Source organism: Ochotona princeps, chromosome 17 (assembly GCF_030435755.1).
Source record: "Ochotona princeps isolate mOchPri1 chromosome 17, mOchPri1.hap1, whole genome shotgun sequence".
Lineage (NCBI taxonomy): Eukaryota > Metazoa > Chordata > Mammalia > Lagomorpha > Ochotonidae > Ochotona > Ochotona princeps.
In genome coordinates, this window is record NC_080848.1 from 33,230,086 (window position 1) to 33,242,663 (window position 12,578).

At 56.5% G+C, this 12,578-nt stretch overlaps 1 protein-coding gene across 1 annotated transcript in view; it reads left to right on the forward strand.

Annotated features, from left to right (window-relative positions):
- The window catches only part of LOC101529224 (acid-sensing ion channel 2), a 231,577-nt gene extending 221,258 nt beyond the window's left edge, over positions 1 to 10,319 (forward strand). Inside the window, exons 6-10 of the mRNA XM_058676233.1 lie at positions 625 to 778; positions 2,911 to 3,002; positions 5,982 to 6,061; positions 8,037 to 8,105; positions 9,572 to 10,319. Of these exons, the coding sequence (XP_058532216.1) occupies positions 625 to 778; positions 2,911 to 3,002; positions 5,982 to 6,061; positions 8,037 to 8,105; positions 9,572 to 9,673 (497 nt within the window). The 3' untranslated portion in view covers positions 9,674 to 10,319. The remainder of the gene's footprint in view (positions 1 to 624; positions 779 to 2,910; positions 3,003 to 5,981; positions 6,062 to 8,036; positions 8,106 to 9,571) is intronic.
- Positions 10,320 to 12,578: the final 2,259 nt, after the last annotated feature.

The following is a 12,578-nucleotide window of genomic DNA, read 5'->3' on the forward strand; positions in this document are numbered from 1 at the left end:
ATGCCCTACCCCAGCAGGCAGAGGAGGATGGGTGTAGCTCCTAGGGAGCCCAGTGGGGGGACACCACAGAGCCTCAAGGGTCTTACATGGTAGTCACTCACATCTGCTTTGGTGGTGACCCACTTTGTGGATGAGAACACTAAGGTTAGGAGCAGAGAAGAAAGCCCTGGACTGGGGCCAAGACTCCCTTGGAGGCCATTAGACCAAAGAAGGAGGTCCTATTCAAGATTTCGGTCCCTCAAAATCCCACAACAGATCCCCAAACTCAATTCCCATCTCCCCACCCCCGACCCGGGTGCCAGGAACCCAATTACTTGAGCCATTACTGCTGCCTCCTGGGGTCATCGGAGGCAGGCACTTTGATGTGATTCGAGGGAGGGCGTCTTAACCACAATGCCAAGCACCCACCCCTCAAAAGATCATCAAGAATGACATGACTGTAAAAAGAAGCGGAAAGAAATCAAAACCAACCAACTCCAAAAGCCCAACTCTCTCCCCTCTCTCCTCAACTCCCTGTCCCCACTTTGCCAGCTGGGACCAACAGCTCCTCTCCCTCCTCTAGCAGCGCTGGGCTCATCCCCGCCCCCCCCCCCAATTAAGCCCTGCCTCCCTCTCCCCCACTAGGTCTGCTGGCGGAAAAGGACAGCAATTACTGTCTCTGCAGGACCCCCTGCAACCTGACCCGCTACAACAAGGAGCTCTCCATGGTCAAGATCCCCAGCAAAACGTCAGCCAAGTACCTTGAGAAGAAATTTAACAAATCTGAAAAATACATCTCGTACGTCATATGGGCCCCAAAAGGGTGGAAAAGCAGGCGACTAGGGGGCAAAGCGGGAGCAGTGGAGGGGGAAAGTAAAGGCAAACAGTTGATTTTCAAGTTGGCACACATTTATTGGACGCCTGCTCTATGCCAATCTCTATGCTCAGAATGCAAAGCCAAAGAGGAATAAAGCTCAGGCCTGCCCCAAAGGGACTGGCAGGCTTGGGAAGAGACAAGGACACACCTGACTGTCCGAAAGGGCAGCGGCCTTGTTGACTCTAACAGTTGTGCATGACACCAGAGAGTGGCAGATTAACCGCAGCCGGCAGGGGCCTCGCGCCAGGGAAAGCTACACATTCTGTTTCCCTTGGCCCGAATGCCCTTCCCTCCACTCTCCAGCGAACAGCTCTCCCATTCCATGCAAATGTCATTTTTTCAGACAGCTAGTGCAAGTTCCATCCTGATACTTTTCTCTTAAAAGTAAACTTTATTCATTTATTTGAAAGACGGAGTTACAGAGAGGGGAGTTGAGAAATTCTGTCTGCTGGTTCACTCCCTAAATGGCTGCAACCACCAATACTGAGTCAGGCTGAAGCCAGGAGTCTGGAACTCTATCCAGGTCTCCCACATGGGTAGCAGGGGCCCCAAGCACTTGGGCCATCCTCTGATGCTTTCCCAAACACATTAGCTAGGAGCTGGATGGGAAGTGGACCAGCTGGGACTTGAACCAATACCTATATGGGATGCCAAGTTCACAGGCAGTGGCTTAACTACTTCACCACAAGGTCGGTGCTCACTCCTGATATTTTCCTCTCCGAGGGCTGATGCACCATGGTGCGTGACTTTCAGTGTTTCATTTATTACCTGCCTATCCCACCTGACTGAAAACCCCCTGAACTCTCTGCTGTTTACCAAGGACTAGTGGAGTGTCTGGGACATTTTTCATCTTATGGAGTACCCAAATGAACAACAGGAGAGATGGTCTCCCCAGCAGAGAGCACAGGGCAGATGAGAGTGGACATGTCAGAACAGGGGGTCTTGTGGGCTGAGCAAGACATACACACTGTCCCCCGAAGACAAGGGAGCCCCAAGATAGCCTTAAGAGGGAAGCCACAGGACTCAGGGTTGCACAAGGGGACTCTAAGAATTTTGGGGGGAAGATGTGCAGGAATTTTCATTCCATTCTCCCATGAGTTTCTGAGCCTACTCTCTTACAGAACATTGTGGGTGCGTCCTCCCTCAGCACTGTCCAGTATGTCCAGTACGACAGCCATTAGTCATGTGGGGCTGCTGAGCATTTAAAAGTGCTGTTGGTTCATTTGAGTCAATTTAGCAGTTTCAGCGAGGCAGCAGGCAGAGCATGGATGCAGAGCTGGGGTGGTCCGGTGATGGGGGTGGCAAGGATGAAGGAGCCCTATCAGGAAGCAAGGGCTGTGATTTCGGAAAGAGGAAGTGATCCTCTGAGCAGCAGCTTGGCGAACCCCAGGTGAAGACAGAAGAACCTGTTGTCTGCTCAGCTACGGCCTCCTGCCCACACTGTCCGCAGCCCCCATGCTGGGGCGACTCTTACTCAGGGGAGTGAGAACAAAGCATGTGCAGGGTGCTGTGACCCCATGGAAGGAAAGGAGCTGTGTGGAGCAGACGTGCTGCAGGCAGCCGTGGGCTTGGCTGCCAAGCTAAACCAGTGAATGCACAGCTGCCTGGGGGCAGGAGAGAAGGAATCACCCTACCCTACCCAGCCAGTCACAAGTAGAGGGGACCTGGAGCGGGGCAGTTGGGGGCTCCCAGGAGTGGGCAAAGGCTGCCTAGGAGGTCATCAGCACCTTGGTCAATGCAAAATGTGTTCAGGGGCTGCTGAACTTGCCTTGGCAATGAGAACCCAGGCAGCCCCTTCCAGGACTCAGCGGCATGGCAGGCAGGCAGGCAGAGCTCCCGGGACGGAACGGTACCAAGAGGAACCCAGGGCAGGGCTGGGGACTGCTGGTAGAGGGCTCCAGTCCTGGGCCAGAGTCAGCACTGCTGACTGTGGGGCTGGGCAGGTTCTCCCCACTCCCGGGGCACCCAGATCTCCGTTTGTGCAGAGGGGCTGTGTCAGGAGCCCCCGCGCTGGCGCAACTCACCACCTGCGGGACTGAATCTTCCCTCTGCAGAGAGAACATCCTTGTGCTGGATATATTTTTTGAAGCTCTCAATTATGAGACAATTGAACAGAAGAAAGCATATGAAGTCGCTGCCTTACTCGGTGAGTCAAAGCACCTGGTACGCAGCTTTCCACATCTGACAGGGGGCTGGGAGAGGGAAGGGGTGGGAGGATGGGCAGAGAAGCAGGCAGACAGACGCCTAAGGCCCCTGAGCAAGCTGACCCCTTGAACCTGAGCTTGCTACTTACTTCCCCTTCGCTTACACTGCCCCTGTTGCAGGATGGAAAGAACCCCAATGCGGGGGAGATTTTAGCCCCCGGCTCATCCTGAAATCTAAGACTTAGGCTCCACATCTCTGCAATGAAGAACTAAAAGAAGCCACTTGGGATGGGCATTTGGGCCAGCAGTTTAGATGCCACTTGGAATGCCCACATTCCATATCAAAATGCCCAAGCTTGAGTCCTGGCTCTGCTCTGGATTCCAGCTTCCTGCTAAAGTCGGAGGAGACAATGCTGCCACCCACTGGGCAGAACTAAATGGAACCCCTTGTTCCTGATTATGGGTATTTGGGGAGTAAGTCACATGGGAGTTTGCTCACTCACTCTTTCAATTAAAAGCAAGTAATAAAAAATTATATGTTCACTTGGGGACTGCAGTCTGGCTCCCCTGAATCCCATGGCCTTCTGTTCCCCGGTGGGGGGCAGCATCCTGGAGCCCTGTCAGGGGGAGGCTGGGCCATGGCTGGTCGCCATGGGCAGGTACGGACTCACCCTTAGAGAAACGTGGCTGTATTGAGAGAGCCAGAGATGACCCCTGGTCTGCAAGTCCTTTGTCAAACCCAGCCTTCCCCAGGTGTCCACAGACCTGCCTCCCACTCCACATGAGTTCACACTTAACCTTCGGCCCCATTGGTACTCAACAGACACCAGCCTGCCCCAGCCAAAACTCACAAACCGAGAGAGGACCATGAAGGGACCTGGCATTCACACCCTTCTCCCAGCAGCCCCTGCTCTCAGAAAGGATGGGTGCCGGCTTCCTCCGGGAGGGCTAGCTGCCTCTGGGAGCCAAGCTAGGTGGAAGGAGCACCATGGATGGGCAGATGCCTTCCGGCTAGAAGCGGAAGAGACTGCCAAGCCAGCTGTGGAGACGGGGGCAAGTGGCTTCACCTTGCTGGACCTCCCGTCCCTCAGCAGCAAAGTGGGTTGGCTGAAATCCACTTCACAAGTTTGTCGTATGGTTACATGGTTACAGAGCCCAGCCTAGAGAAGACCCAAAAGTGTGGTTTCTAAATAGGAATCTGGGCCCCAGCTGAGCATTTACACACCTCCTCCAGGAAGCCAGGGACTTGGCAATAGCTCAGCCTCGGCTCGCACTCAGGGGTCAAGGAACCAAGAGACACATGCCCTGGGTCTTCTGCCCTCCCCCGCCCTGCTACCTGCCGCATGTTACGTGGTGGCTTCAGCCTTTATTTTGTAGAAGAACAACTCAGGATATGCCTCCTGCCCCTCCCTCCCCCAGCATGTGCTCCTGCTCGCTGTTACACACACACACACACACACACACACACAGAGCAAGGAGCTGTGCTCTGAATCTGTCATGGCTGCATCACATAGGATGAGCTTGTTCCCGCATGTTGTTGCCACCCAGAACAGCCCGCTGAGGAGATCATGCCGCCATCTGGACCTCCTGCAGTGACCGTGTGTGCTGCTCACAAACTCTGTGCCATCAGGCCCAGCCCCGCCTGCCCTGCTGCCACACAGCGCTTCTCCCCTCCTGCCATCCCCATGTACACACACTGCCTAGGCACACATGCCACTGCCCCCCCCCAGCATGGGGCGGTGTGTCCACAGCAGTCCAGCACCCCACAGCTGCAGACACGTCTGCACACACAGCATGCCTCGGCAGACACCAACACATACACTCATACACATTCTGCCCACCGGCACAAACCCACAAAATGACACCAGGCTGCAAGCATGTTCCGGTGCCCCGTGTGCAGATAGCCACCACCAGGGCCGGATAGAACAGCTGCTTCTGCACAAACAGGTGCAGACACTCCATGCGCTGGCATTTACCCCTTGGCATAGCACTCTATGCTCAGTCCCACTGTGCACACGCACTCTCCTCACCCCTGCCACGCAGGCCTGTGAGCCCACATTCTCCAGCAAGCCTTCCTAAGGACAGGCGAGAGAATGGGGAGGGACTGGGGAGGAGGCAGAGCTGTTTTGAGCCCCATCCCCATCGTTTCTCCTTGTTCTTCTGGGAATGTAGGCATTGAGCTCCACCAAGCCACCAGCAGAAGCTCAGGGAGACAGTCCATCAGGAGGTGCCCACACCAAGAGGCCAGCCTGGAGTCAGCAGTAGGACCACACTCCCACCACAATAATGCCCACCATGCCCATCCTGCCCCCTGCCCAGCCTGAGGCTGGTGGTCTTGGAGATCAGTCTACCATCTCCTCCATCCCTCCCAGCCCCCTGCCCCCCACCACTAAGGGTCCTTGCGAGGCAGAACTGCTGAGATGGTCAAAGCCACCTAGCTGGTCTGTTGTGGCTGCTCTGGCCTCTGTCTCTGAGCTGCCTGTAGAGCCAAGCAGCCTAAGGGTGGGGCATCTGTGCAAAGTCTTCCGGCAGAGGGATACAAAAGAGATCTGAAAACAAAGTGACATGCTACAAACACAGTGGCCAAGAGGGTCAATGCACCCTGGGACAAGGGCCTATGCCCTAAAACAAGCCCAGACTGGACGTTTACCTTAAGCAGGAGAGATAGGAGATGGCTGCCTGTGACCTCAGGGCCTGTGCCAAGATTGGGTTGGGGGTGGCCATCTGTGGGGCTACTGCTCCGAGGCTCCCAGTCAGGGGGCTGGCCAGTGCCTTGAGGCTCAGCGTGTGGCCCGGGAGGTCTCCTCTCAGCCCCGGGTGCTGAAATCCAGCTGCATGTAGCGCTGTGCGGTGAGGGTGGCCCTCCCAGCTCCTTCTGAAAGGGACCCCGTGTGGAGGGCTGGTTTTCCCGTTCTTATCCATTTGTTCCTTTGGGTGCTACAAGTCACACCGACCCTTTGGTCTTTTCCCTCTCTCTCCAGGTGACATTGGTGGCCAGATGGGGTTGTTTATTGGTGCTAGTATCCTCACCATACTAGAGCTCTTTGATTATATTTATGAGGTAAGAGTTGGAATGGTGCTGGGCAATAGCTACAGGCTGCATGCCTCCTGCTGCCCCCATACTCAGACTCAATGCACCGGGGAGGCCGTGCGTCCCCAGCCTGCATCTCTGCCTGTACCCTGAGTGTTCGTTACTGGGTTCTGGGTACAGAGGACCATGGGAAGCGGGACAGAAATGCAAGTCCTAGGTGCCTCCTAAGGGGTGACAGAGCCCCGTATTGTCTGTAATCGCAGAGAGGGGGAGGGTCAGCCCCAAGTCCCTCCCACAGTGAGGCCGAAGCTGACCGCTTCATGCACTGATGTGTCCACACCTGCACGCACCTTCACACCTCCCATGTGTATATACATACACACACCACTGGCACATACAGGCCATGTGCCACACTCCCTGCATAACTGTTCACTGGGTGGCCAGCACCTAAGTGGTATCTCCCACAGCCCCACCAGTCTTCCAGGAGTTTCCTCATCAGGCCCATCAGCCTTGGTATTGAGAAGGCAGCAGGGCAAGGCCAGCACTCCCAGCTGCCAGCCTGGGAGCGTGACTCCCTGGAGGCGGCCGGAACAATCCTCGGAACGCTCCAGCCACAGGCCAGCATGGCTGGCAGTCAGCTTTCCTGCCTACATCTCTCCCAGATCTGGTGTGGCAGTGAGCACAGTGGGCCACTCTGCAGAGGGCCACTCAACACCAAGGCCCCAGAGGGTTCAGCCAACCACCTGCAAGGCAAGGCCAAGTTAGGGGTTAACCTGCACCAGGAAGCCGGAGCCTGTGACCTGGCCAGTGTATACTTGCATCAGCAGCCCCATCTCCCCTGAGACACAGTGGCTCAGAAGCCCAGAGGCATGCCCACACCTGCAGAGTCCCCCAGGGCCTCCCGAGAGGAAGAGGCCTGCCAGTGGGTGTCTGCAGGGCTGGTGACACGGGTCCCCTAGTGTGGGGAGCGGGGTGTTAAAGCCGCTCCTGGGACTGGGAGGGGCCATTGCAAGATGGCGGCTGGCCCAGGGCCAGGAGGCGGAGCTGGTCTCACCAGCAGGTAAACAGGATAGGCTAGTTCCCCCGCGGTGATTACTGGCCTATCATGTAGCGCCAAGTGAACCCACGGAGAGAAGTGATTGGTGGAGACCTATATAAAAGTAGCGGGAAAAAGCTAGTAGGAGGACAGACGGACGAAGATGGACAGAGGACAGACGGACAGCAGACGACAACGAAGAAAGACTGTGGGGCGATGAGGAGACTGGGGGGTGACGAGGAGACTGGGGGGTGATGAGGAGAAAGACTGTAGGGAATGAGGCAGAGAGTACGTGAAGAAATGCGGGAAGAAGGGTGGCGGAAGAAGTGGGTAGGAAAGCTTAGACCAATGGGTACAGGCGCAGCAGAGAGAAGGTTTTACACACAGCTGCTTTTGGCAGTGAGAGGTCCAGTTGCCAGTTTTTCCTGGACCCCCAAGAGTATGACTTGGCGTTTTTAGTGTTGCCGCTGCTGGGCGGCAGCGACACGCTAGAGAACTTCCCAAGCCCGGTCAGTCCCTTGGCTAGACTTTGCTCTTCTCTATGAATGCTTATAGAGTTCTGTACAGTCAGTCATGACACATTTTGAAGGGTGATCCCTTATCACCAATAGTGAAAGGGTATGAACCCAGGCATGCCCTGATCTTGTGAGCTGAGGTGTTGTGAACACCAATCTTGCCCTGCAAGCCCATCCTCAGATGGAGATCCTAGGCATGTCCTCCAACCCCCGGGGAGCCAGTCACACCCACCAGCACCACTGTGACCCAGGGCCCCTCTGCTCCCTCCTGCAGGCCCCTTGTCTACTGCAACAAAACCCCACGTCAGCCAAACCACCAGGGTCCTTCCGCAGCTGGCTGCCAGGCCGGGCTCTGGCCTTGGTTGGTCCAGCCTCAGCCCAGACCATCTCTCTGCCTCGACACCCACCTCTCAGCCTGACCAGGCCCCTTCCTGTTTGTTTGTTTTTCTTGCAGCTGATCAAAGAGAAGCTATTAGACCTGCTTGGCAAAGAGGAGGATGAAGGGAGCCACGATGAGAACGTGGTAAGAGCGACCCACTGCATGGAAGGGTTCATTCAGCTCTGGGATAAGCCCAGTTGTCAGGGCCAGGCAGAAGGGGTGTGACTCACTGCACACCCATCTGTGGTTTGTGTGAGTCACAAATCCAAGGCCATTCCTGTTGAGCCTCATCCCGGAGGCCTAAAGGTGAGCCATGGATGGCCCCGCCTGGCCCAGTCTAGCTTCTCCCAAGCCGCAGGGCTGCTCCCCACTTTTACAGCTCAGTAAGCCAGCTTCCCCCTCCCCAGGGGCCTCTCTGGCTTCCGCCTTGTCTGCAGGAGAGAAGTATTGGAAATCCTAGGAAACTCACTGGAGCAGCAGCATCACAGTGGCTCCCGACTGTCCCGTGCCTCGCGGTCTCAGGCACTGCTGTGTAGCCTGGGGGGTTCACATCACTGCAGCCGCACAGGGAACCTAGAGGAAGGGCTGCACTTATCCCTGCTTTATGTCGGAAGTAGGGAAGGCCCAGAGACCAAAGACACAGCTGGACTGCAGGCGTGTCTAACTGCACTGCCTCTCCTTCCTACAGCTGCGGTGGCAGCCCCACGCTTGTGTGTGCACCACTCTGCATCCCAGCTCATCCAGTTCCTGGGTTCAGGTCCTCTCTGCCCTTCCCACCCTGGAAAAGCCAAACCCACCAAAGGGCTGCTGCTCCCTCCAAGATAGCAAACTCCAAATGGATGTCTGCCTTCCCCCCTGCCCCTGCTCCCATTCTGGTTCCTGACAGTCTCCTTGGGACAGCCTCAGCAGGGGAAGGCAGTGTGGAGGGGCCTGGGCTCTGCTGGAACTGTCCTGGAGCTGGTCTGGCTGAATCAGTGCCCTCCTCCTGTCTGAGCCTGGGGCAGGTTATACAGGATCCTAGGGACCTCAGAGGGCTGTCTGAAGATTGATACAGAGCCTGTGAAACATTCCATGCAATGCCAAGTTCATGATAAGTGCTCAGCCGCTGGTGCATCCCCTTCTGCCTTCTGGGTGTCTCAAGTCATGCCCTCCCCTTACCCAGCTCTGCCTCTCCCAGCTGCCCAAGAGATTCCTGGCACGGCCTCCTGGCTAATCTCCCTGCTCCCTCTCTCTCAGACTCCCAGGCACCCTTCAGACTTACAGCCCCCAGAGGCTTGCTCTGAGAAGCAAGGCTGTGGTCCTTAGAGGTTGCACTTGCCGCTCCAGCCCTGGCCACAGGCTGGCTTTTCCTCACCAGGGCTCCAACAGAGGTCCCCAGAGCAGTGGACAGCACCCAATGCCTAGAGACCACCCTGGGCACATCAGGGAGTCTGGGATACTGGGCAGCGAAAGACGGGGAGACAAGGACAAGCCAGCTGCTTAACCGGGCCCAGGAAGCCTCAGAGACTCAGTCCCTGCCCCAGTGTAGCCCGAGTATGCGGGACCCAGGCTGGCTGCCAGGGGCACGGTGACACGTTGGCGCTGATAGTGCACCTCTCCTGTCCCCGCAGAGCACTTGTGACACGATGCCAAACCACTCCGAAACCATCAGCCACACTGTGAACCTGCCCCTGCAGACGGCCCTGGGCACCCTGGAGGAGATCGCCTGCTGACACCCCCCCGGGCCACTCACACCCCCCTCAGACAGACCTCGAGGCCCCAGCCCAGGACAGGGGACAGCAAGTCAGGTGGGACTGAAGCCGGAAGGAAGCAAGAGCCCCCTATGCACACATCGCAGACTCTGCCCAGCCTCGCTCGGCCCCCAGGCCCCGCCGTGCGTCCCTCCCGGGAGACAGGCGTCACACTCTGGAACTGTCCCAGAACTGACCTGCCATCACATCGCACTGCCAGATGTATAAAGCACCTGCATGCTCAGACTTGGTAGGGTGCCCACTCCACGTCGTCCTGTCCGCGACAGCCCTTCCCGCGGTTTCCTGCGGCCGGTGCGGTGGGACCGGGTGCCAGCCCCGGCGTCACCCGCAGGAGAAACCCCGCAGTCCAAGGGGAAGCGCACAGTGTCCTGCTCCATCTGGTCCTTGTGTCATTTGTGAACGTTCCTCACCTGCCCACAATGCCCTTGCCCCGACCCCGGCTGGCCCCAGGTGGCCAGCACCCATCTTCCACCCCCACACACACACCCTGTGTCTGCTGTGACGGTCCGGTGGCCTGGGGGACCCCGCCGCCCAGCGACGGCACCTCGTCATTCTCCCCTTGACACGGCTTGTACAGTCTCATTCGTTTTGATTTGGGGGCTTTTTGTTTGTTGGAGTTTTTGGTTTTGTTTTGAGGTTTTTTTGGTTTTTGACGTTTCTGTTTTGTTTCCATTTTCTTTGGCGTTTATTTATTCGTGCTTCAAGCCACGGTCATATTAAAAGCTGGTCTTGTGGAAATGGCTGCGGCCCTGGTGCCTTTGCCCCGCCCCCAGGTCCTTCTCCCCCAGAGCCTTAGGGGAGGGTCCCGTGGGCCGGGTGTCCCAGAGGACAGTGCAGATGTCACACGGTGGACACTCACACTGGCTTATTCCAACTGGGAGCCTGGGAAATGGCTTCTCGCTGACTTCTTGACACCTTCTAGAGCTGCCCTAGACCACAGGTGGGAAGGGGTGGCAGCCGACGCCCTCCACTGGAATGCCCCTGTAGCCTCTCTGCTTTCACCTGTGCCCTGCCTCCTCCCAGCCCCTTAGAAGTAGCAGTGTCAACAGTGGAAGCAAACCACAGACTACCGGAGCTGTTGCCACAGAGCTGGCAAGATGCTGGGGTTTGGCTGGGCACAGGCCCCAGCGTGGCCTCCCTCTCTTACCCCTAGCCCGGCCTCCCTCCCTTACCCCTAGCCCACCTCCTGCCCCCCGCAGGACCACCTGCCTCGCCCACACTAGGGCATTGTGGAGGATAGTTTCTTGTTAGGACGGAATTCCTGTCTCTGAGGCAGCATGCCAGTAGCCCCTGTATGATACTCCCTTTAAGCCTTGCCAACTCAAACTCCCCCAAAGCAGTAGGAAAGGCCTCCTGGAGCCCACGCACAGAAAGCACCTGGAAGACCAAAGGCTCAGGTCTGGCTCCTGCTCTGCCCTTCAACCTCTTAGGCTGCCTCTCCCCACTCACACAAGGAAGTCACTGCTCCATTAGGTTGAAGGGAGCAAGCAGCCCAGACCCCATGGCCTGCCTGTCCCCAAGACTGCATAGCTTTACTGGGATCCCGCACCTCTCTGGTCTCTCTCTGAAGGTGAAAACACCAGAGTGGCCAGGAGATGGCAGTAATGAGGATCATGACCAACTGGGGCTGCCCCAGCTCTGAGCAAAGCTGGGTTTGGGTTCTGAGACAGGGTAGCATTGCAAGGAAAAGCCCTATGTGTGTTCTATCATTGATGTGGCAAATGATCGCCACCTCAGTGATCTCAAACAACACAAGCGTGCTCTCCCACAGTTGGGAAGGCTGGACATCTGGCCTGGGTTACTGGACAGCAGTCTGGGTGCCCACAGGGCTGTACTCTTTCCCAGAGTTTCAAAAGGAGAAATCCACTTCTGGCTGTTTGCAGCTTAGAGGCTGCCCACATTCCTTGGCTCATGACCCCTTCCTCCACCATCAAAGCCAGCCAGGAAGGGCAGAGTCCTTCTCTATTCATATCTGTCTTCAATTCTGACTTCTCCCCTACTCACTCTTCAGGTTTGAAGGACTCTGAGCTCACGGGATAATCGAAGCTCGTCTCCCTCCTCCCACCCAAGGTTATCAGTGTAATCACATCCTCACAGTCTCTTATTGTGGACAGTCATGTAGACACTGCCTCGAGGGGTTGGGATGTGGATATCTTAGCAGCCATAATTCTGCCCATCCCAAACTCTCTGAACCACCTTAATGCCCCATTTTTGAAATGTTTATTTACTTATTTTTGGAAAGGCAGGTTTACAGGGAGAAGGAAGTACAGAAAGAAATCTGATTCACTCCCCAGGTGGCCACAACAGCCAGAGCTGCACTGATCCTAAGCCAGGAGCCAGGAGTTTCCTCCAGATCTTCCACGCAGGTGTAGGGTCCCAAAGTTTTGGGCCGTCCTCAATTGCTTTCCCTGGGAGCTGAATGGAAAGTGGAGCAGCCGGGACATAAACTGGTGCCTCTATGGGATTCCAGTGCATGCAAGGATTTAGCCATTGGGCCATCACACCGGGTCCTGCCCTATTTTCTTAAATCTTTATTTTAGAAGCAGAGAGACCAAGAGCGTCCATCCACTGCTTCGCTGCCCAAATGCCCACAACAGCTGAGGCTAGGCCGGGGAGAAGGCGGAAGGTCGGAATTCCATCCAGGTCTCCCATGGTGAGTGACAAGGACCCACGCACTAGAACCACCACCGGCTACTGCCCCGGGTATACAACAGCAGGAAGCTGCAATCAGAAGCAGAGCAAGGCAGTATGGGATGTGAGCGTCTTCACCAGACACCTGCCCTGTTGTGCCCTAATTCCCCAAGCAGAAGGGAGGGACGGGATAGGCTTGAGGTCACACAGTGAGGTATGGCTGTGCCAAAGCTTT